Raw genomic sequence first — 22,500 nt, 5'->3', positions numbered from 1 at the left:
AGACCTGCCAGTGGCTGGCAGGTCTATATTACATATTCTGATATAAATAGCTTAGACAGGATCAATCAGGAACAGCACTATCCAGTACAAACTGAGATCACAGCTGAGATCACACAATGAAACTAACTCCCAGTACTAGAAAACTATGGTTAAAGATAGGGTAAGTGATTTCCTTTGGTTAAAATAGCACGGGTCTGCTGGCGGAGACCTGTGCTCCGAGGAGCACATTTTCTAGTTTATTATTTATTTTTGGGCGGTGTAGCCGCCCCTATAAGTGGGGTTGGGACACCTCATTAGTACACCCTTCGCTGTACCGTGATTGGCTCATACATTAGTACACCCCTAGCTGTACTGTGATTGGCTGACTCTATTGGCTGACTGTATCCAGCACTGTGATTGGCTAGCGAGACACATGATGAAATGAATAACCTATAAATAGGACTCTGCACTTAAAAATGTGATTTTTAGAAAATATGTAAATATCTTTTCGGAAATCTCTATGGGCTGAATGAATGGGCTTTCTATCCGTGGAACCAGAAAATAGCCGCCACTGCTATGCTCTATAGCGGGGGTCCTCAACCCGGGGGTCCGGTCAGGGCTACTACAGGGTCTTTGTGTGATAGGAACTGTTTTTAATTGTATTTTTTTTCATTAAGCACTTGAACCCTATAATCACTATTCTGAGGGGAACAATGGCCGAAAAGTTGCGCTGCGACACGTTGTGAGCTTGTAGATCTGCTATTTTCAAACATGTTAGTACTTTTGCTTTTGGTACTTTAAGTATATTTTGATGCCAATACTTTTGTACTTTTACTCGAGTAACAAAAATGACACTGATGACACAGGCCTTTTTAATTGTAACAGAGTAATTCTACGTGGCAGTGATTGATACTTTTACTTAAGTAAAACATGCGAGTACTTTTGTCCTCCACTGCTTGTGAATGTGAAGTTGTGCTGAAAGCTGCTTTTCTCTGCTGGGTGTAGGATCTGCACCAGGCGCCCTCTACTGGTACCAGAGTGCATTACCAGGTACATCACCTTTTCTCTCTCACTGCTTTCTATTACAACTCTATAGCTTTTAGTGTGATGTTAAAGTGTGTGTGTGTGTGTGTGTGTGTGTGTGTGTGTGTGTGTGTGTGTGTGTGTGTGTGTGTGTGTGTGTGTGTGTGTTCAGGACGAGGTCAGAGGTGGTTCCAGCAGACTGTCTCCTCACTGGAGTTTTCTGGACTGTGAGTAGGACTCAAACTGTCATTATTTTATTATTATTATCCATTAATGTATTATTCATTATTCAATCCATTATTTGGCTTCATCAAATCATTGAGAATAAATAAATGAAACACTGAATATCTATGAATCGATGAAGCACTTAAAAGAATACCCCAAACATGACTTATTTTCTATCAACTACACAACCCATGAAGCCTTGAATTCATGGAGATGTTTTTTTTTATTTGTTTACGCTTTCCTGAGGCAATCATTTGATTAGTTTAGTTTAGTTTATTAGCACATTGTTATAAAACATATAAAAACAATACATATCACAGAAAACAAGGAAAGGAAGAAGCCGGCTGGCTTACTTTGGAAACCTTTCCTTCATGCACCCTGGGCAAGACCTGCGCTGTTGGTTGTCTACCGGAAGCTGTTGATTTTTGGCGGAAGTACTGGGGAGAACGGAAGTTGCGTCACCCTGTGCAGGTCTGTTTACCTCCCCCAGAGAAACAGGTCTGTTTACCTCCCCCAGAGAAACAACAGGTCTGTTTACCTCCCCCAGAGAAACAGGTCTGTTTACCTCCCCCAGAGAAACAGGTCTTTTACCTCCCCCAGAGAAACAGGTCTTTTACCTCCCCCAGAGAAACAGGTCTTTTACCTCCCCCAGAGAAACAGGTCTGTTTACCTCCCCCAGAGAAACAGGTCTTTTACCTCCCCCAGAGAAACAGGTCTTTTACCTCCCCCAGAGAAACAGGTCTTTTACCTCCCCCAGAGAAACAGGTCTTTTACCTCCCCCAGAGAAACAGGTCTGTTTACCTCCCCCAGAGAAACAACAGGTCTGTTTACCTCCCCCAGAGAAACAGGTCTGTTTACCTCCCCCAGAGAAACAGGTCTGTTTACCTCCCCCAGAGAAACAGGTCTGTTTACCTCCCCCAGAGAAACAGGTCTGTTTACCTCCCCCAGAGAAACAGGTCTGTTTACCTCCCCCAGAGAAACAACAGGTCTGTTTACCTCCCCCAGAGAAACAGGTCTGTTTACCTCCCCCAGAGAAACAGGTCTGTTTACCTCCCCCAGAGAAACAGGTCTGTTTACCTCCCCCAGAGAAACAGGTCTGTTTACCTCCCCCAGAGAAACAACAGGTCTGTTTACCTCCCCCAGAGAAACAACAGGTCTGTTTACCTCCCCCAGAGAAACAGGTCTGTTTACCTCCCCCAGAGAAACAGGTCTGTTTACCTCCCCCAGAGAAACAGGTCTGTTTACCTCCCCCAGAGAAACAGGTCTGTTTACCTCCCCCAGAGAAACAGGTCTGTTTACCTCCCCCAGAGAAACAGGTCTGTTTACCTCCCCCAGAGAAACAGGTCTGTTTACCTCCCCCAGAGAAACAACAGGTCTGTTTACCTCCCCCAGAGAAACAGGTCTGTTTACCTCCCCCAGAGAAACAGGTCTGTTTACCTCCCCCAGAGAAACAGGTCTGTTTACCTCCCCCAGAGAAACAGGTCTGTTTACCTCCCCCAGAGAAACAACAGGTCTGTTTACCTCCCCCAGAGAAACAGGTCTGTTTACCTCCCCCAGAGAAACAGGTCTGTTTACCTCCCCCAGAGAAACAGGTCTGTTTACCTCCCCCAGAGAAACAGGTCTGTTTACCTCCCCCAGAGAAACAACAGGTCTGTTTACCTCCCCCAGAGAAACAACAGGTCTGTTTACCTCCCCCAGAGAAACAGGTCTGTTTACCTCCCCCAGAGAAACAGGTCTGTTTACCTCCCCCAGAGAAACAGGTCTGTTTACCTCCCCCAGAGAAACAGGTCTGTTTACCTCCCCCAGAGAAACAGGTCTGTTTACCTCCCCCAGAGAAACAGGTCTGTTTACCTCCCCCAGAGAAACAGGTCTGTTTACCTCCCCCAGAGAAACAGGTCTGTTTACCTCCCCCAGAGAAACAACAGGTCTGTTTACCTCCCCCAGAGAAACAGGTCTGTTTACCTCCCCCAGAGAAACAACAGGTCTGTTTACCTCCCCCAGAGAAACAGGTCTGTTTACCTCCCCCAGAGAAACAGGTCTGTTTACCTCCCCCAGAGAAACAGGTCTGTTTACCTCCCCCAGAGAAACAGGTCTGTTTACCTCCCCCAGAGAAACAAAACAAAATAGTCGTATTATCGTAACTCGCTCTTAAAATGGAAATGGATTTTGAGGAAAATTTCAACAAAACAATTGAAGAACTTTGTAAAGTGCACAAGATTGCCTCTTTTAAGCCACTACAACGGCTTTGTCTCAAGAATTTACTTCTTGACCGGGACGTTCTAGCGTGTTTACCGACAGGTTTTGGTAAAAGTTTGGTGTTCCAAACTTGGCCTACGGCATGCAGGATTCTGGCGAATGTTTACGGCTTTTCTAAGTGGCCTGAAGAGCCAATTCTTTTAGTTGTTTGTCCGCTTATGTCTATTATCGAGGACCAGATACGGTTCCTCGATAGTATAGGGATATCAGCAGCATGTGCTGGAGAAAGCCCAGGGTAAATATCCCTTTGTTTTTGGATCGCCTGAGACTCTCGTTGGAAATAAAAGATGGAGAAAAATGCTTCAAACCCCAATATTCCAGCAGCGGTTGGTTGGAATTGCTGTTGATGAAGTACACACAGTGATCCAATGGTAAGAAAAATACAATGTTGCAAATTATTTAGTATCATATTTTTCTCTTATTATTTTTGTTATTTCTGTTATTAATATTTCAGATAAAACCGTAGCATGTGTTTTAGTGTCATACTTCACATGAAAATTAGATGACTGATATACAGCTTTCCTAACTTAATTTATATAAGAACAAATACTAGGATGTTCTGATTGACCAGATCACAGAATGTCACATTCTTTTTTTGGATGGTCTATTTTTGTCTATTCCCTATTTGCTGGGTTGCACTATGGATTTGACACCCTTTATAATCAGTCAAGTCAATTATATTGGCTAATTATTAGCAGTAATCTTGACATTTATAATCAGGTATTTCAATTATGTTGTAGTGTTTTTTAATACACTGCAATCATGTAATTTGTAAATTCTATATATTCATATTTTGTTTTCAAATCATGTTCTATTAATGTTGTTATACATAGGTAGAGGCCTCATATAAGCCCTTTGGGCGTCTTGCCTCTTCCTGGCACTTTTCTTTTTTATATTTTGTGTACTGTTTTTTGTATTGTTTTTACATTTTGTGCTAAATAAATCAAATCAAGGCTTAATATTTCTCTTTTCAAACAGGGGTGAGGGAGGAAAACGTTCTGCTCCATTCCGAAAGTGGTGTGGCCTGGTTGGGGAACTTCGCTCCATCATTCCAAAGTCTGTGCCAGTACTTGCAGTGACTGCTACAGGTACTTTGTAAATATGTAGATAACTTGTTTTGCCTTCTATTGTTCTCATGTTGATCTCCTTCCCACTTGCCCCCTACCCCTCTTGTGGCTTTTTCTCTCTCCCCACTCTTCTTTCTACGGAATTTAACGTTGCAATGGGAGTGATGTACAAAAACGAATTTCACCCACTTTTTTACCTTGTAAACCTGTGATGTGACAATAAACCTGATTCTGATTCTACAGCATCAAAGGAGACCAGACAGGACATCATCAAACACATAGGACTGATTAACTGTGTAGAGATTGTCCAGTCTCCAGATCGAGCCAATATCCGCTTGGCATCGAAGAAGGTGGATTCAGATCCAGTCAAGACATTCGCATGGCTGTGCAAAGAACTGGAGCTGAAGGGGACCAGCACAGAGAAGGTCTTAATATATTGCAACAGCATTTCTGACTGCTCTCTGCTCTATGAAGATGTGTTCAAACAGACACTTGGGAGTAAGTTCCGTCACCCAGAGGGTGCAGAAGACATTTCAGGCAATAGACTGGTTGACATGTTCCACTCAGAGACGGCAGAGGATGTAAAGGCAGACATTTGTAACTCCTTGAAAGTCCCCTCATCAACTCCAAGAGTGATTCTCGCCACTTCTGCCTTGGGTATGGGTGTGGATTTTACAGGACTTAATATGGTGGTAAACTATGGGCCACCAAGGGACACAGAGGCTTACATGCAGGCCTTGGGTAGAGCTGGCAGGGATGGATCAAATGCTCACTCATTAATTTTGTACCACGGTCGTCAGTTAGTGGGTGTGTCTGACCAGATGCGTGATTATTTGTCGGATAACGAAACCTGCCGTCGGGCAAAATTGATGCATCTCTTTGATGGAGAGAAAATCAATGTCATTTCCCCTAGTCATTCGTGCTGTGGCTTCTGTGCTTCCTCATGTGAATGCAATCCCACGTGTGATGGACAACCCAGCCAGATTGAAAGGTTTGCAGGAGAGAAGCTAGATAGCAGACAAAGAACTGTTAGTGAGAGGCAAAAGCGATTATTGAGTGCAAAGTTAGAGGATATCGGAGATGACTTGATACTACAAGGGTTTTGCGGTGGGTTGACTGTGTACAGCACTGCCACTGTGAACCTAACAGATGACACACCTGCTAATTTGATCCAAGAGGTCATTGAGAGAAGTGATTGTCTGTTGACATTACAGGACATCTTTACCAATGTTTCAGTAAGCACCATACAGCAGGCTCAAGCCATTTTAAAGGTTCTTGGTGACATCTTTCAAGACCTATAGATCTATGAGGTAGATGAGGTTCATGACCACCCCAAATAATCATATTTGAACAGTGGACCCTCCACCCTGACATACACTTGGACTTGTAGGAACTACATATAGTTCATTCACATGAATGGTATCCAAAGCTTGTGTCTACATTGTGCTTCCAAAATCTTCAAAATTCTCGCTTTAATCTAGATTGTCTGAATAAAACACCATAAGCTAGTGCGGTCAGAAACCAAAAATATAGATTTTCTTGAGAAGGTGTTGTAGGGAAAAAGTGTTTGCTCCTTGGAGTGGGAGATAACAAACAGAGTCTTTGTGGGCCGGTTTGCCTTGTGACTCGATTCCACTGACATGTCCTATAGGGAATCTGTTTTCCTTTGACTTTTTTATATATATATAATATCAGAAATCTGTCCTGTGTCTCTGCTGAGAGTAAAGCTCCAGAGGTCTTCCTGAAACCCAGACAGGAAGCTATAACTATGTATATAAAGTTTTGTACAAATGAGCCCATGGGAAAAAGTAATAATAATATTCAGGGCCTTGTATTGTTGTTTTCACTTATATTATTTATCTAAAATGTTTGGTTTTATTTTATTTCTGTGGTTTCTAACTCACAGCATTGAGTGTACATAAGAGGTTTTGTAAAGCGGTTCAGACATGTGTGATTTCTACTTTCAGTATGAGCCTAGGTAATAAAAAGGTTCAGTCAAAAAAAAAAACAAAAAAAAAAAGGAATTACATATAGTTTTGTGAAATATTTTGAGATGGGGGTCCGCGGCCAAATTCATATCATTTTGGGGGTCCTTGACATGAAAAAAGATTGAGAACAACTGATATTAGAGCAAAAAAACTGTTAGGATTTAGAAAACATTTGTAGAATCCCCAGAAGAAAAGATTTGAGTTAAAAATTGTTTGCTTTAAAACATCTTACAGTACTTCAAAAGGCTGGAGGATGTGTCGCTTTGACTTCTTCTCAAAGTAAAGTTTGTGTGTATCCCATTGCCATAGCTTATTATACTAGTGAGGTATTTGGTTCCATGCCTTTCCATTAAGCTATACACACTGGCCTTTTGTTTCTGTGCTTGTCAATCAGCAGGCACACATTTGAAGGCCAATTTCTGAGTTCCAAGCTCAGTTGAGCGTTCATCAAGATTTCCTGGTCCATTGTGCAATGGTCAGTATAAATATTAGCTCTGTGTCAGGGAAACCATCAGGGTTCTGTTTGTGTTGATAAAATCTGTATAAAATATGTATTCAAGATTTGCACACATTTTCAAGATAAAAACAAAATAGCAGATCTGCAAGCTCATAGCGCGGCACCCTATGAGCTTGTATATCTGCTATTTTTGAATAGCCCAAAGACATCTAAAAATTACACAGATTCTTTCCCGGTCTTAATGGGTTAAACTAATAATCTGGGGACCCCCCAAAACAATTTGGGGAACCATTGTCATAATTGACCATGTGATACACTGTGAACAAAATGTTTCTATGTCACTTCAAATACACTCATTAAGTCTGCACATTTATTGCATGGGTGACTGACATTTGTAAAAGCATTTTTGCCCTGAAAGAGACTTTTCTAAACACCATTCACCCCAGCAATACGGCATGTCTTGTATATGGTGTGAAGGGAAACCCATTATTTTGTAACACTCGTACAATTTCACTTGATTAATAAATGTTTTTACTAAATCACTTTGTGAATTTAATGTGGAAATGCTGTTAGAATCGATCAATGGTTCTCAAATGTTTTCAGGACCATGTGATACACTGTGAACAAAATGTTTGTGTCACTGTTTCTATGTCCCTTCAAATACACTCATTAAGTCTGCACATTTATTGCATGGGTGACTGACATTTGTACAAGCATTTTTGCCCTGAAAGAGACTTTTCTAAACACCATTCACCCCAGCAATACGGCATGTCAGTCGGCATGCCTTGTATATGGTGGGAAGGGAAACCCATTATTTTGTAACACTCGTACAATTTCACTTAAATGTTTTTACTAAATCACTTTGTGAATTTAATGTGGAAAATGCGGTTAGAATCGATCAATGGTTCTCAAATGTTTTCAGGAAGAGGATCCGATCCCCAAATTGATAATCATTTTGCTGTGTACCCCATTTGAAAATATTTGTTGACAGCCCATAACACAACATTTGACTATCTAATTTGACTTCTAAAAGTGCTAAATTATTAACCCCAAAAAGGAATATTAGTCTCAATATATTGTCTTTCCTTCAAAGCCTTTTGATAAACATGAATATTCTACATCATAACTGAAGTGTAAGCCTAATAAGCCCATTTCACTATAGCCATCTCACAGCACATTTGTGGAAGTGCTGATGTGCCCTTTATCACCAAATACATTCCTTTAAAATGGGATTGAGACAATGGATTTCACAAGATACTTGTCACAGGAGATACTTCTTAGAAGTGTGTTCACTTGATATTGTTTAATACTGTAAAAATTAAACTTCAATATAGTTAATAGATACATGTCCTCAGGAATGATAACACTTTAGGCCTGTTTAACACACTTAGTGTAGGGATATCTGGATATGCCATGCTGTAACAGGTGAAAGCTTTTTGGAATATTAATATGCATGAAATGATTATACATGAACAAGTAGTTCCAATAGGTTCTCTTTTATTAAAAACAGGTAGTGGTGGACAGTAACAGTAGATTTACTTGAGCACTTCACATTTTTTATCTATACTTTGTGTATTTGAAAACCTTCACTCCACTACATTTCAAAGAGAAAATGTGCTTTTGACTCCACATTTCTAGTAAGGGGAAAAGTTATAGTGAAAAATTCAGAGAGATTTCAGAGTTCCCAATGCAGCTACGCCCAAATATGGAGTTTGTCGTCTTAACCCAGTGGTTCTCAAAGTGGGAGCCGTGACACAAGTCCAGGGGTGCCGTAGAATGCTGTGAAAATATTTTGAATTTATCAATATCACTTTCAGTGCTAGACCCACTTAAACACTTTACTAAAACTAGCACTGTACTTGGTGTGCCAATCTCTTGGCGAAAAATAGCCGCTGTGTCTTGATACATTTTGTCATCGATATGTGTTTATAATGTGTTTATAGCCATGTGTCACGTGAAGCTTGACCAATCACTTTGTTGACGGGTCTGACCAATCAGAACGTTGACGGGTCTGACCAATCAGAACGTTGACGGTGAACACGGACAAAGTCAGGTATAGAGCAGGATCCGCTCTATACCTTTAGCGCCGCTAAAAATAAGCCATGTCATTCAGGGGTACCGTGGATGAAAGTCATTTACAGGGGTCTAAAAAGTTTGAGAATCACTGGTCTAACCTTAATGTGTCGTCATGGTACAGTATAAGGCGTAAATAAACCAGTGCCTCCATATATGGGCATAAAAGGGACCATATAGAGAGATCTCCATATATGGGCATATCAGTCGGATCTGCGGTTCAACGTAGGTGGTGTGAGGGCCGCCCGAACACTAGTTATCTGCATTTGAAAAAATATAGATAGGCACATTAAAGAAAATAAAAAAAAACAGCATCAGCTGTGGGGGTTAGGCAGATGGATTAGGTAGTGAGGGAAAGAGAGAAAGATTGGAAAATCAGAGGAACAAGAGAGTTACAGACGTAGTGGGAGACTATTTGTTTGCCTCGATCTTCTTGTCCATCTTCAGAATTTGTTCACTGATCCATTTCCATAGTCCTGGGGACTTTAGTCTGTTCAAAGGATTTGCACTTTGCTCCTTAAAGTGGGGGTACATCCTGCCCGGCTTCTGCCTGAACGCCTGGATTTTGTGTAGCACACTGACCATCGCATCGATGTCATCGTCTCGGTTGGCAGCTGTGTGTCTCCCTGACTCACGTGGAACTTTACAGTCTTTGTCAAAGTTGTCCAGAATTGTCTTTGTCTCTCCCAGACTTTGGCTCATGAACTGGGCAATGTCAAAGTTGATGTTTGCGCCAACTTGTGAAATGCACTCTTTCGTGTAGAGAATGTAGTGCTCACAATTCATGTCCAGAGATATGTTGTTACCGGCACCTCCAGTGACATTCACAGTTCTATTCCATCTGAGCCTGTGGGCATCACTTGGACTCAGCAAAGCATGTAGATCTAGTTGGAGTTTGAGTGCCTCCAGAGTGTATCGATGTCGACCTGCTTGCTTAAAATGAAGCATTTTAAACTTCCACAGGCGGCAGGTTCGGTCTCCATCCCCCTCCATCACTGAATCCTGGAAGTCCCTCTCCAGCATGGCCATTTTCAGGAAAGCAGTGTGGTAATTAAAAACCCCATCAGTTATAAAAGATGCGGTTGCTTGTGGAGTGTGATGGGAAAGACGGAAACCATGTACCTCTTCTTCGTGGTTCTTGAGCTCCGTTAAGTTTTGGAATGGTGGATAGATGCATTCAGCCAAGTGGCATTTGTGTTCTTGTGCTTCAGGTTGGCTTTCACTTCTTGGAGTTGTTACTGGGAAAAGTGTATGTGTGCAGTCATTCATAACATACCTGTCCACTATATTACCAAGTTGAGTGTCAAACCATTGCTGTTTCTCTAATGAAGAACTGAAATTTGGTGGGGAGTTTTGTTTGGGTCCATCATGCACACTGTCCATGCCAAAGTATTCGAGAGTAGCTGTGATGATGAGGGCATCTGTCACATCCTTGATGAATGCATCATTCGCTCTATAATGGTCTCCCAGCGCTGTTCCACTTACATCTCTCCTGTCAGTTAGGTTCTTCAAGTGAAACAATGTACCAATCTCTGAACTGGAGGAGACATTATAGAACTCTTTATAGATAACATCATTGAAGTTCATGTTGGCGTGAAAGTCAGCCACAGAAGGAACAATGCCAATCTGTCTCTCATGCTCTGTGTTGCTGTTCTGAAGATCTCTCATAGCACGGTCAGAGTTCTGCTTTGTCAACAGGTCTCCTGTGACAATGATCTTCACAGCTGGCTTCAATGTCGTCTTCCCATCGTCAACAGGCACATATGGGACATACCGGTCATTGATGTGACGCATAGCTTGGATCATGTCACTCGATTTCTTTTCGTCCACATCCAGTAAACCCAGCGGTGTTATCTGAGATTTTAAGGCCATTTCGTGTGAATATTGATGAGGTACAGTAGGTGCCACTGGACATTTTCTCTGAAGTTCTCTAATGATGTGAATTTGGAGACAATAACTCTACCAATCAGTTCCTGAAACTCAATTTTAAGGCAATTACGGTCTTCCTGGTTGGGGACAAGTTCAGAGAGTGGTACATTGAGGACAGATGATCTGACATCTTGTGGCAGATGTGCGGCACTGACCCTCTCTTGGTTTGCAACCATCAGTAACCAATGGTAGTCAAGTCTATGATGCTTCATTGACACTGAGAGGTGTAACAGCACGGTCTAGGTTGTCTACCGTCACTTGGAATGGAGCCAAATGTGGGATACCCTGGGGAACAAATGAGGCCAAAGTTTAGACACATTTAGCCATTTAAGTGTTATAAATTTGCAGAATGAACAGATTTATTTCTACAGTATTCCAGTGTAACTGTTTTATTGTGTAAACAATAAATGCAGTACATACTGCATGGACATTACATTTAAAGGATTCACCTGTCCATCATCAGCTGTTGAAGATCCTGGCGTATGATAGTCCACTCCAGTGAGAGGATCAATGTCAGCATCCTCGTCATCAGTATCCTTGTCATTTCTGGATTCCGTGTCCTCATCCTCGTCAGTCTATTTGTTTATCATGAGATTAATAAGTAGTTATTATCACAAATCCTATACATTTAGATCAGTTTTATCCAAAGAACTATTTCAGCCAATCATGGCACTGTTAATGTGGCTCCTGTGTGAAATGTAACCCATATCCCTAGTCTTCTATAAAACAGTAGATGTTTTTATTTATCTATCTATTTATTTATTAACCTTTTTCTCAATTTAGTCGTTATGCCAATAACGAGGCCATAAAGCCTGTGGTTAGCATTGACCTAATATAATCAATTTACCCTTCATCTAGTATAGTGTGAACAGGTTTTAATGTTAATAAAATTGAGTGGAATTAATACCTGGTACTCTCCATCGGATTCACTGTCTATCCCCACCAAAGACTCAAGACATAGTTTGTGGAGGTCTTGCGTTAGGCCAGTGGCAAGCTGTACCTTTAGAGCAAGTAAAAAAAAGTGTGAGTGTGTACACACATACATACATAGAATTAAGACGTAAATGTAGCGTGGCATCTAAGCCATTTAAGGGTATTGATCATTGTGGGGAAAAAAAAGGTGTGTTAGGTAATTACCTTCCCTTCTGAGTCACTGTGTAGCCCCAACATTGATTCTTCAGTTCGACTTGTAGCAGCATGGTCCTTTAGAGCAAGACAACAGATAAGAAATTGAAAGTGTTTATGTACATTTTGTTTGTAGTTACTGCTGTAAAACCTGTTCACACTACACATACTGTTGTATAGGTATATACCTGATAGTTGCTTGTTTTAGAAGAGAATGCACTTAAGACTTCTGGTGATTAGTAGTTTCCTTCCCTACCCATGTTGAATGCACTTATTGTAAGTCGCTTTGGATAAAAGCGTCTGCTAAATGACTGTAATGTAATGTATCCTACTGACTAACCTGCCAGTGAGGAGCCCCCACATAACGAAAAAACATCACATGGATGCACCTGAGACGTATCATCAGTGTTGTAGCCTGGGGTCATAGGATGTTTCGGGTCTCACAACATACACCCTCGCCCAGGTGACCCAGCCAGGGTTGATCAAGCCCCGACTTACGTCCCAGGTAGCTACCCACGGTCAGTCCTAAATAGGGAAAGACAGGGCCACTCAATACGCTTGTCCGAAACTACTCTGCCAGGAATGGGGGAGAGGAATTGTTGGTACGTGGAGGGACTAGGCTCTGTGGATGGCCTCCTGGCCGGGCTCCTCCTCCGTCTCACCAGGTCCAGGACCTGAGCGTTGCACCAGACTCCCCCGCTCCAAACATTTCATTCTGGTGTGATGGTGTCTTGGCCCGTGGTGGTACTGCAGGCTCCCTTAGCGGCTTGCTTGAATGGCCCTCCTAAAGGCCTCATCGTGGATTTGTTGGGCTTCTTCCTCACGGAAGACACAGACTGGGGCGCCAACCCAAACCGCTCCCGGATGCCGTCTACATTCCGGCTGTCACCCGTCTCTTGGTGGTCACCAATCTATTCCTGGTTGTCACGTAGTCTATAAATTCCTATGAGCCACTATAAATAGAATAACTATAACGAAAAAACATCACATGGATGCACCTGGGACGTATCATCAGTGTTGTAGCCTGGGGTCAGTATATGTTCTAAATTAAAACCACTGACTCTTTGTAATTATTCTTCCCTATTTTTTTATTCCAGCGCCCCCACATCATAAGGCCTGTGGTTGGCATTGACCTAATGTAACCAATTGAGCCTTCATAGAGTATTTGTATTATGTACAGGTTTTAATGTTAAACCAAATAGAGTGAAATTGATACCTGGTACTCTCCATCAGATTCCCTGTCTATCCCCAGCAAAGTCTCCAGAGATGATAGGCCAAGTTTGTGGATGTCTTGCGTTAGGCCAGTTGCAGGCTGTTCCTTAACACATTGACTGCCAAGCCCGTAGTCCTACGGGCCGTTAAATCCAACCGTTAAGTGCCAAGCCCGTAGTCCTACGGGCCAAGGTCTTTTTAATGGTTTACATTAGATTAACCCCTCAGGCACTTTGTTGGTTAATCTCTTACATGAAAATGACGTAGAAGTAAAAAAAAAAAAAAATCTGAACATGTGATCACACAAAACATCATCTAAAGCAGTGATCAGGGGTCCCAAATCTAAAGTTTAATCCCAGTAATCACTCTCTCTCTCTCTCTGCCTCAGCTGGGCTGCAGTAATCAACAAAGCCGCATGGCAGGTTCGTTGTGGAAGCGTGTGCACATCACATTCCACGCTGGTAATGTGCACGCGCATCCATGCACTCTGACTGCCTGTAATCACTGAATAGCAAGCAGCTGGCTCTATGGGGGAAGGGAGGGTGTGCACGTCAATGCTCGCACTCGTAACGTGCACCCGCAGCAGCAACCTTCCCCACAGATCATAACACAAACACACAGCATGTTACCCCTTTGATAAACTGACTGATCGCGCCGCCAATATTGTTGTTTTGTAAATAAAATAAAAAAATCTGAACATGTGATCACACAAAACATCATCTAAAGCAGTGATCAGGCAAACCTAAAGTTGAATCCGAGCGATCGCTCTCTCTCTCTCTCTCTCTCCCTCAGCTGCGCTGCAGTCAACAAAAGGAAGCGTGTGCACATCACATTCCACGCTGGTAATGTGCACGCGCATCCATGCACTCTGACTGCCTGTAATCACCGAATAGCAGCAGCCGCTCTATGGGGGAAGGGAGGGTGTGCACGTCAATGCTCGCACTCGGATCTGGATCCAGGTTATTGTGACCTCAGATCAAAGCCACGGTGGAAAAATAACAGGTGTCCTGAGATCGGAAACCTACAAAAGGGGCATGCGCGAAGCCCTCTTTCTGTGCATTTTCAAAAAGTTTATCCAAGAGCCGAGGGCTCGGCTTGGGAACCGGCCGGCGGCGGCTCTCAGTCGGGGCAACAGTCTTTTTTCCAGTGGTAAGCATACTTTTCTTTATCGTTTTATGTGTTACAAGTTGATTTGATCGAGTTGTATTCGTTACTACTTCATCTGACCGTGCGTTTAGTTGATTCAATGCAGAAAAGTAAACTATCGTCGTTGCCCGCGTTGCCAGTTTGCTAAGCCATGGTTCACATGACGCTTGTATCTGTTTCAGGGCTAGGTCTGCTAAGCCACACTGGACTTGTTTTTCTGTAAATCTGCTTGGAAATTATGGTAATTGTGGTTGTGATCTTGTAGATGGACTATTTTCACCTTTTTTTAGATATGTTTGAAGTGCCCATGTGGCCTAATACTCGGCTATTCGCTTCTTGTGGGCTCGTTTTCATAGACCTGGTTGCGTATTACTTTCCCACGATCTGGCAACATAGACGACAGGCTGTGGCCCGTTTTGAGTGACTGTATGTGGCTGCGGTTCTCAACCTGTGGTTCGTTGCTCACATACAGCCACATACAGTCACTCAAGACGGGCCACAGCCTGATCGTGCCAGATCGTGGGAAAGTAATATGCGACCAGGGAAAGTAATACGCGACCAGGTGTGTGTGTGTGTGTGTGTGTGTGTGTGTGTGTGTGTGTGTGTGTGTGTGTATATGCATGCATCTATCTTATGAGATGATTATGTTTAGGCTCTATTGATTTTTTTTTATTGTGTAAAAATAGCAGATCTACAAGCTCAAAGAGCTGTGTGTGTGTGGTATTAGGGGTGAGTGAATTGTCAATTATAGCACAGGAATGAAAAAATGCTAAAACCAGGGTAATGGTAAATGTATTCTCTCATATTTATTTATTCAGTGTATATATGCATGTGGTCTGTGGATGATAAATGCTTTGCTAAAGATGGACATAATATCTAAAAAAAAGTATATGTTATGTTACACAGGGTCGCATGCTAGTGGTGAGGAGGAGGTGGAGGAGGGAGCAGTTGGTGGAGCGGTTGGTGGAGCTGGTCGTGCAGGTAAGAATTATTATCGTGTGTGTGTGTGTGTGTGTGTGTGTGTGTGTGTGTGTGTGTGTGTGTGTGTGTGTGTGTGTGTGAAAGAAAAAAGTATTTTATGGTAATGATCTATTTCTATAATTCACAGGACATCCCCTTCACAGCTGGGACTCCGGGTCCTCAGAACGCCGCTGCTGCTCTGCAGTCTGATGAGCCCGTGGATTTCTTTCAGCTGTTACTCATCAGTGGACCAGGACATTTCGAGCTCAGTCTTCCTGTGATGTTTCTCCTTCCTGGACACGGGCAGCATGCCATCAGGGTGCAAGGTGGAGATCATCGTGACGATTTTTGTTTTCTTGGCTCGCCATGCCAGTACCATCACGTCCCTGGAGTGGCGAGAGATGGTGGACCCCAGTGGCAGCTTTGCAGGGGTAACATCTGCGATGGCTGGTGGCTGTCCTCGCTTCTTACGAAGGGTCCCGCAGACGTATGTATTTTTCTTGTCCAGGAGCATAATGGCCGTCCCCACCGAGTTGTACAGGTTGTCCATATAGAGCCTATATCCACATCCGGCTAAACTGCCTAAGAGTTGTGTTATGATGGCAGGTAGTGTCTGCTTCCGCTTACAGTATGGCAGCATGTTGTGGAGGTAGCCTGTTGCTGAATCACACAAAATGTACGACCTGATGCCGTACTTGACCGGCTTCTGTGGGGCATAGACCTTGAACTGTGGCGTCCCCGCCACAACAGCATTCCCTCATCAAGACTGATGTCCACGCTCGGCAGGTACATCTCCTGGAAATTGGCCAGCAAGGACTGCAGCACTGGGCGGACTCTCCAGAGTTTGTCTGCGTCTTCGGGCTTTTTTGGTACAGGGCGGGGGATGGTGTTGTCCACGAAGTGGAGGTTGCTCAAAATGGCCTGGAACCTGTTCCTTGGCATGACTTTCCGGAAGACAGCGGCCTCGATGTACTCATCAGTGGACCAGTACATTTCGAGCTCAGGCTTTTGGTTGATTCCTGTCAGAAGAAAGAGCCCCAGGAAGCGCTTGAGCTCGTTTAGATCCACCGCTTTCCACTTCTTTGATCTGCCATACTTCTTGTTACTGCGCGGCTGCTGTGAGGCATAGAGGTTGGTTTGAGTGCAGATTTCCTCCAACAACTCATCCTAAAATAAACACTTATTTTTGTTTATGTATTTATTTGCACTGATTGCACTCAATTTATTGATTTGAATGATTAGTATTTATTATTTGATGTAGTTACGTTTAGTTTGAAATGACTTTGAAAGCACTTTGTGAAGCAGCTGCTACTATGTTGTTCAACCTATCAACCTCAACCTGCCTATTCATACTGCTTCATGCCAGGCAGATGTTTTACTTTTATTTATTTATTTTGCTCTAATAGCACCAATTTGTTGTTGTACTCCCTAGAGATTCATGTCATAAATGGCATAAGAGAAAAAAAGGCAAGCTTGTAGATCTGCTATGAATGTAGTGTTGAGATTTTGAATTGTGTGGGCAAAAAGTTTGGAAAATGACGCTCTCGATGAATATATTGATCTTGCACATCAACTTTGAATTATTATTATTTATTATTATTTGAAAAAAAAAATGAAGAAAAAAAATATATAGTGAAAAATGTTGTTTGAATTGAGCACTTTGGAGCGAAACAGAGCAATAAATGTACAATCAAAAGCATTTTTTTTTTTTTATATATAAACAAGTATTGTTTACATGACTGATGTCAATGAAGGCGCGAAATAAATTTGAAACACTTTTGAAATCAAGTTATGCCTCTAAATGTGTGTCATTTACTAAAACGCTCATATCTCAGCTTCTGAAGAAAAAGGCCTCTTTTTGGTGCATACCAAGCTGTATTCAAACTCCTCTAGCTAAAGAACGGAGCATGGTATCAACTCACTTTTTCTTTCAGATGAAAGAAGAGATTCTAAGCTTTTTTTTTTTTTTTTTTAGATATTCTATGTTTTCATAGTCCTAGTACAAAATGTTCTGTGGGCCCTCAAAAATGAGTCAGAATGGTCAAAAACCTTGGCAGTGGGAAGCCATTTCTAGAAAACCCCTTGGCAGTCAATGTGTTAAGAGCGAGAGAGAGAGAGCGAGAGCGACACACACACACACACACACACACACACACACACACACACACACACACACACACACATTGAGCAAATACTTTATCAGGGGGGGAGTGGAAATATGTAGTGCGGTATTACATGTAATATTTTGTGGTAAAGACATTTCAATGTATTTTAAAACTTTGTGGTAAAAAATAACATTATCCCCAAATTATGGGGGATCTTTATTATTTTAGGTATACAATGTACAAACCTCTTCAACAGTAGGACATGGCACACCGAGTATCCCTTCTATTTCCTGACCTTCTCCTCTGTGAAGATGAATTATATCTTCTTTCCACTGAAGTACTGAGCTATCAAATACTTCACCCATAAGTTTGAGGGTTTTTAGTGTGCTGTTGTGAGAAACGCACATTCCCAATCTGGAGAGTCTTTTGAAGCATCGTTTGGTAGCCCCTGCCTCACGCAGGATCAATGAATTGATATATTGTGGTGCATTCATGGTTTGTACGCGTGCACGGATAAGGGTCGCTCCAGCCATGGCCATAGCACACTTCTTGATTGTTCTGTTTGGGGTGTCTGAAGATGTTAGTCCATTGAAAGTCACTTTGCTTGCTACCTCCAGGAATTTCAGAAAGGTTGGTGCATGGTCTCTCCACTCTGACACAACGTTTGTCCATTGGAAGTGTTTCAAGTCATTCAGGCTTGTTTGGCTCGTTTGGCGCAAGATGGACCTAAATCTGAGACTGACTTGTCTTTTTACTTCTGCCTTTACTTCCTTCAGCACTTCAGCAATCATCCTTTTTTTCAGATCAGGGATCTTCATTAGAGCTGGTGGGAGTCTGTGGTACTGGCCCCGAACCAGGATATCTGCCACTTTTTCAAATGGCCCAGTAAGGAGTCTTGTTTTTAAACATGTAGGATACTTCACCCTGACCTTAAACAAAAGTAAATATACCACAATCAAAAGGTGTACATCTTGAAATGAAAATACATCATGTAATGGGCATGAAACCCTTGACAGATTGTGAAATTCTTTCAAGTTCTGATTAAAAACTACAGTGTGGTTAAAAAAAATGGCAGGCTGCATAAAACGTAAAATCTTCTGATGTAAGCTACACAGTGGTAGCTAATAATAGGTTGGTAATAAGTGTAACACCCATTGTTAATGTATTTAGATGCAACTGTTTTACTAGACTGCCATGTATTTAATCATAACAGGAACACAAACATGACCATAAGTAGTGAAATATGTGTGGCACATATTTCATTTGCCTCTGTAACACTTACAAAACATCTTTTCCTCTGTGAGAGGGAAGTTACTGTCACATGTATTGCCATGTCCTGCGATCTGTCCACATTGATCTGTAATGTAGGAAAAAGACTTATTTTTAGATAAGTCTTCCCTTTAAATTCAATATTAATTACAGGGTAATTTAATTTAAAATTGAAGAGGGGTCAGCTCCTTTGAGCTTCCACACATCATTAACAGTACATGCATACCTGTGCAGACTCTGTAAGTTGCACTGCAGTTGGTGTCTTTGGTGCAGTGGACACTGCCGGCATGCTACCTGCTTGCACCTGCTGTCCTTCACTTGACGAGGCAGAGACATCAGACTTTCTGCGTCTTGCACCTAACACACACAAACCCCTCTGCAACGTGGACAAGAGACATAGAAGGGGAAGAAAAAGGAGAGGGTGGGAGAGAAGGAAAGCATTATAATAGTACTAAAGAAAGAGTTAAGATCATAACTATTGCGGCTGATAGCATTTTCCAATAAACTGATGTATGTGCAAAGAAAAAAGATAACAGCGAGCAATAACTCCCAATAATACAAAATGCGGTCAACAAAGTATAGCTCTCTCAGCTCACCCTACCTCCATGGTCAAACCAGCCATAAAGGTGGCCAGATGAGTGCCACTATCTATAGACACTGAGGCCACCCACAGCGACACTCCCACCACCAAGGTGCCAATGAGGTGCCTCCATCAATCACTAATCCAATCCAGTACAAATTTGGCTCCTACAATAACAACTGATTGAAACTTGCCAAGTTCATTACCTTTGGAACCCTCTACCCTTACACTGCTTGTGACTGCTGTCCCCATCACCCATTCTACTAAAGCACACCTGGCATACTTCAAACTAACTAACACTGAGCTGGGTGTGATGACAACTGTTGTGCATGAAGCCAATGCAGTCAATACACACACGATTAATAAGCCATCACCAAATGCACTCTAAATACTGATAAAGGGTCATGACAGGTTCTTAGTATCTTACATTTCCATCACCATTATGATTTTAGCTGAGGCATGGCAGGTACTGTAGTATAAAGTATATTTATTTGAAGCACTAGAAATAAAGCAAATATTAATCTATAACTAATTTAGCACTTCTGTCATCTAAAGCATTATTTCACATTGCATTAGATTGTATTGACTTACTGTAATCTCCTAGTTATACTTTTTCCAATCTAACCTTTACTGTCCCAGGGGAAAAGACCACAGGGACTGATCCTGCAGGCACCTTCTCTTCTGTACTTGATGAGGCAGGGACAACAGTCAGTTTGGGTGTGTCACTGAGCTGTCTATCAGCACGCTACAATGTAGAGAGAGAAAGAGAGAGAGAGAGAGAGAGAGAGAGAGAGAGAGAGAGAGAGAGAGAGAGAGAAAAGAGAGGGAGAATCCATGTTCATTATACTATAGCAGTGAGTTAGACATGTATAAAACAGATTAAACATGTTCAAGTGACTTACCTTCAGATCTCTTTATGCTAAACCTTACCACAGGATAACTGAATTGTAATATGTTAACTTAATGTAATCTTCCAGTTCCATTTATTATGAATTCATGTCACTTCCATTTTGATCCCCTTGCTCTAAGCTGACCTTAACTTTCACCGGGGAAAAGAGAACAGGTAGTGGTGCTGGAGACATCTTCTGCCCTTGACTTGAGACTGGGTCATCACTCTGTTTGTGTGTGTCACCTATTAGACTAACAGCATGCTGAAATGTAGATCGGAGGACCAAAGAAACAAATGGTAGATAGAGAAGAGTATGTTTATTTTAACAGTAAATACACATTTTCAACATCTTAAATTTACGCCAGTGATTACTTTTAAAGTAAATGAATTGCACTTACTGAAAAGTTACAATGTCACATTTTACTATATTAAGTCTTACACTTTATCCCCTTATTCTAACTTATTCTAACCTGACCTTAAGTTTCCCAGGGGAAAAGGGAACATGTTGTGGTCCTGGAGTCGTCCTCTGTCTTTGGCTTGACGGACCTATTAGACTCACAGCATGCTGAAATGGAGATTGGAGGACCAGAGAAAGACATGGTGGATAGAGAAGAGTCTATGTTTATTTTAATAGTAAATTAAAATATTCAACATCTTAAATTTACCCCACTGATGGCTTTAAAAGTACTTTAATTGCACTTACTGAAAGGTTACAATGTTACATTTTACTATATTAAGTCTTACACTTGATCCCCTTATTCTAACCTGACCTTAATTTTCCCAGGGGAAAAGGGAACAGGTTGTGGTCCTGCAGTCATCCTCCGTCTTTGGCTTGACAAAGGAGGGTCATCACTCTGTTTGTGTGTGTCACCTATTTGACTCACAGCATGCTGAAATGTCGATCGGAGGACGAGAGAGAGAGAGTGGAGAGAAGAGTCCATGTTTATTTTAGTAGTACTTAACCAATTCAAACATACCATTCATATTACTTACCCTTTGATTGAATTGTATTGACGTTTTAATTTAGTATAATCTCCTAGGTCACTATACCCTTTAATTGCCCAACCCTTACTCGTCTAACCTTCTATAACCTAACCTTAACTTTCCTAGGGGAAAAGAGTACAGGGACTGATGCTGAACACATCCGCTGTACTTGTCTTGAAGATGTAGAGACATCAGTCGGTGGGTCTCTGGATACTTCCAGACTCTCTGCATCCTGCAATATATACATAAATGTTATCCTTGGATTATGATTAAATTAGGATTAGATTATGATCTAAACATGTCTATACTTTATGGGGCAAATAAAAGAACTGGCACATTTCTATAGTGTTCACACAAACAGCAGAACCACAGAACATTTCTCCTCTGAAAAAACATAAATGGAGGCTATCAGAATGTTTATTTTTGACCTTTGCTGTATTCACAAGTACTCAAATGTATAAAAAATATTTTGGAAATAGCAGATCTACAAGCTCACAACAGCATTGTGAGCTTGTAGATCGCCCATTTTCAAATAGCCTAGGTATAAACTAGCTAAAGTGGTTAATGTATGTTTTATAACGTAATAATTTATATCTGCAAATTAACTAGTAACTGAAGTTTACAAATAATTGTAGTGGAGTAAAAGTACAATATTTTCCTCTGAGAGGTATTGGAGTAGCTGTAAAAGTATTGGAAATTAGAAATACTCCAGTAAAGTAAAATTCCTCAAAAGTGTAAGTACAGTACTTGAGTATATGTACTTTGTTACTTTACACCACTGTGAAACAGAGTATCTACCTGTGGCAAGTTTATATAGCAAATATATATGATATAGCAAAGTAACACGATTAATTTTGCATTAAGGGCATAATAAGGCTATGGCATTGCTTAATTTTATAAGAAAAACATAATTTAACTTGAGAAAACGAATTAATAATGTTAGCTTGCCTTGTTAACACGTTAACATACTCGGTGAAGCTACTACGTACCTTCAAATGTAATTCTGTCAATTGTGGAAGAAGTCCACGTCGTGCGTTAGGTTCTTCCACACCACCGGGGAGACCGCGCTTTTTTCGGTCGGTATATTTAACCGGTTTCGTCGGCGTAACGCTAGAATCCATGTTTTTAATATATTTTACTGTCACCGTACCAAAGAATGTCAGCTCAATGGGGAAATGTTTCAGCGGGGAGATGTTTTTCAGGAACACCGCACCGTGATTGGTCAAAAAAAGT

At 41.6% G+C, this 22,500-nt stretch overlaps 1 protein-coding gene and 1 long non-coding RNA gene across 2 annotated transcripts in view; one reads left to right on the top strand and one right to left on the bottom strand.

Moving 5' to 3' along the window:
* Window positions 1-22,500, top strand: part of dgki (diacylglycerol kinase, iota) — a gene marked incomplete at its 3' end in the record, with an annotated part of 149,560 nt that overhangs the window by 116,956 nt on the left and 10,104 nt on the right. The window contains 2 exon segments of the mRNA XM_084049923.1: window positions 985-1,029; window positions 1,175-1,229. Of these exon segments, the coding sequence (XP_083906049.1) occupies window positions 985-1,029; window positions 1,175-1,229 (100 nt within the window).
* Window positions 18,372-19,153, bottom strand: LOC311039914. The gene is made up of 3 exons (XR_014600217.1): window positions 19,041-19,153; window positions 18,828-18,902; window positions 18,372-18,474 (listed from the first exon to the last, which is right to left on the bottom strand). It is a non-coding gene; the product is annotated as an uncharacterized lncRNA (long non-coding RNA).

This window comes from Gymnoscopelus microlampas, assembly GCF_963454915.1.
Source record: "Gymnoscopelus microlampas genome assembly, chromosome: 23".
NCBI lineage: Eukaryota > Metazoa > Chordata > Actinopteri > Myctophiformes > Myctophidae > Gymnoscopelus > Gymnoscopelus microlampas.
This window is presented reverse-complemented; position numbering and strand designations above follow the sequence as displayed.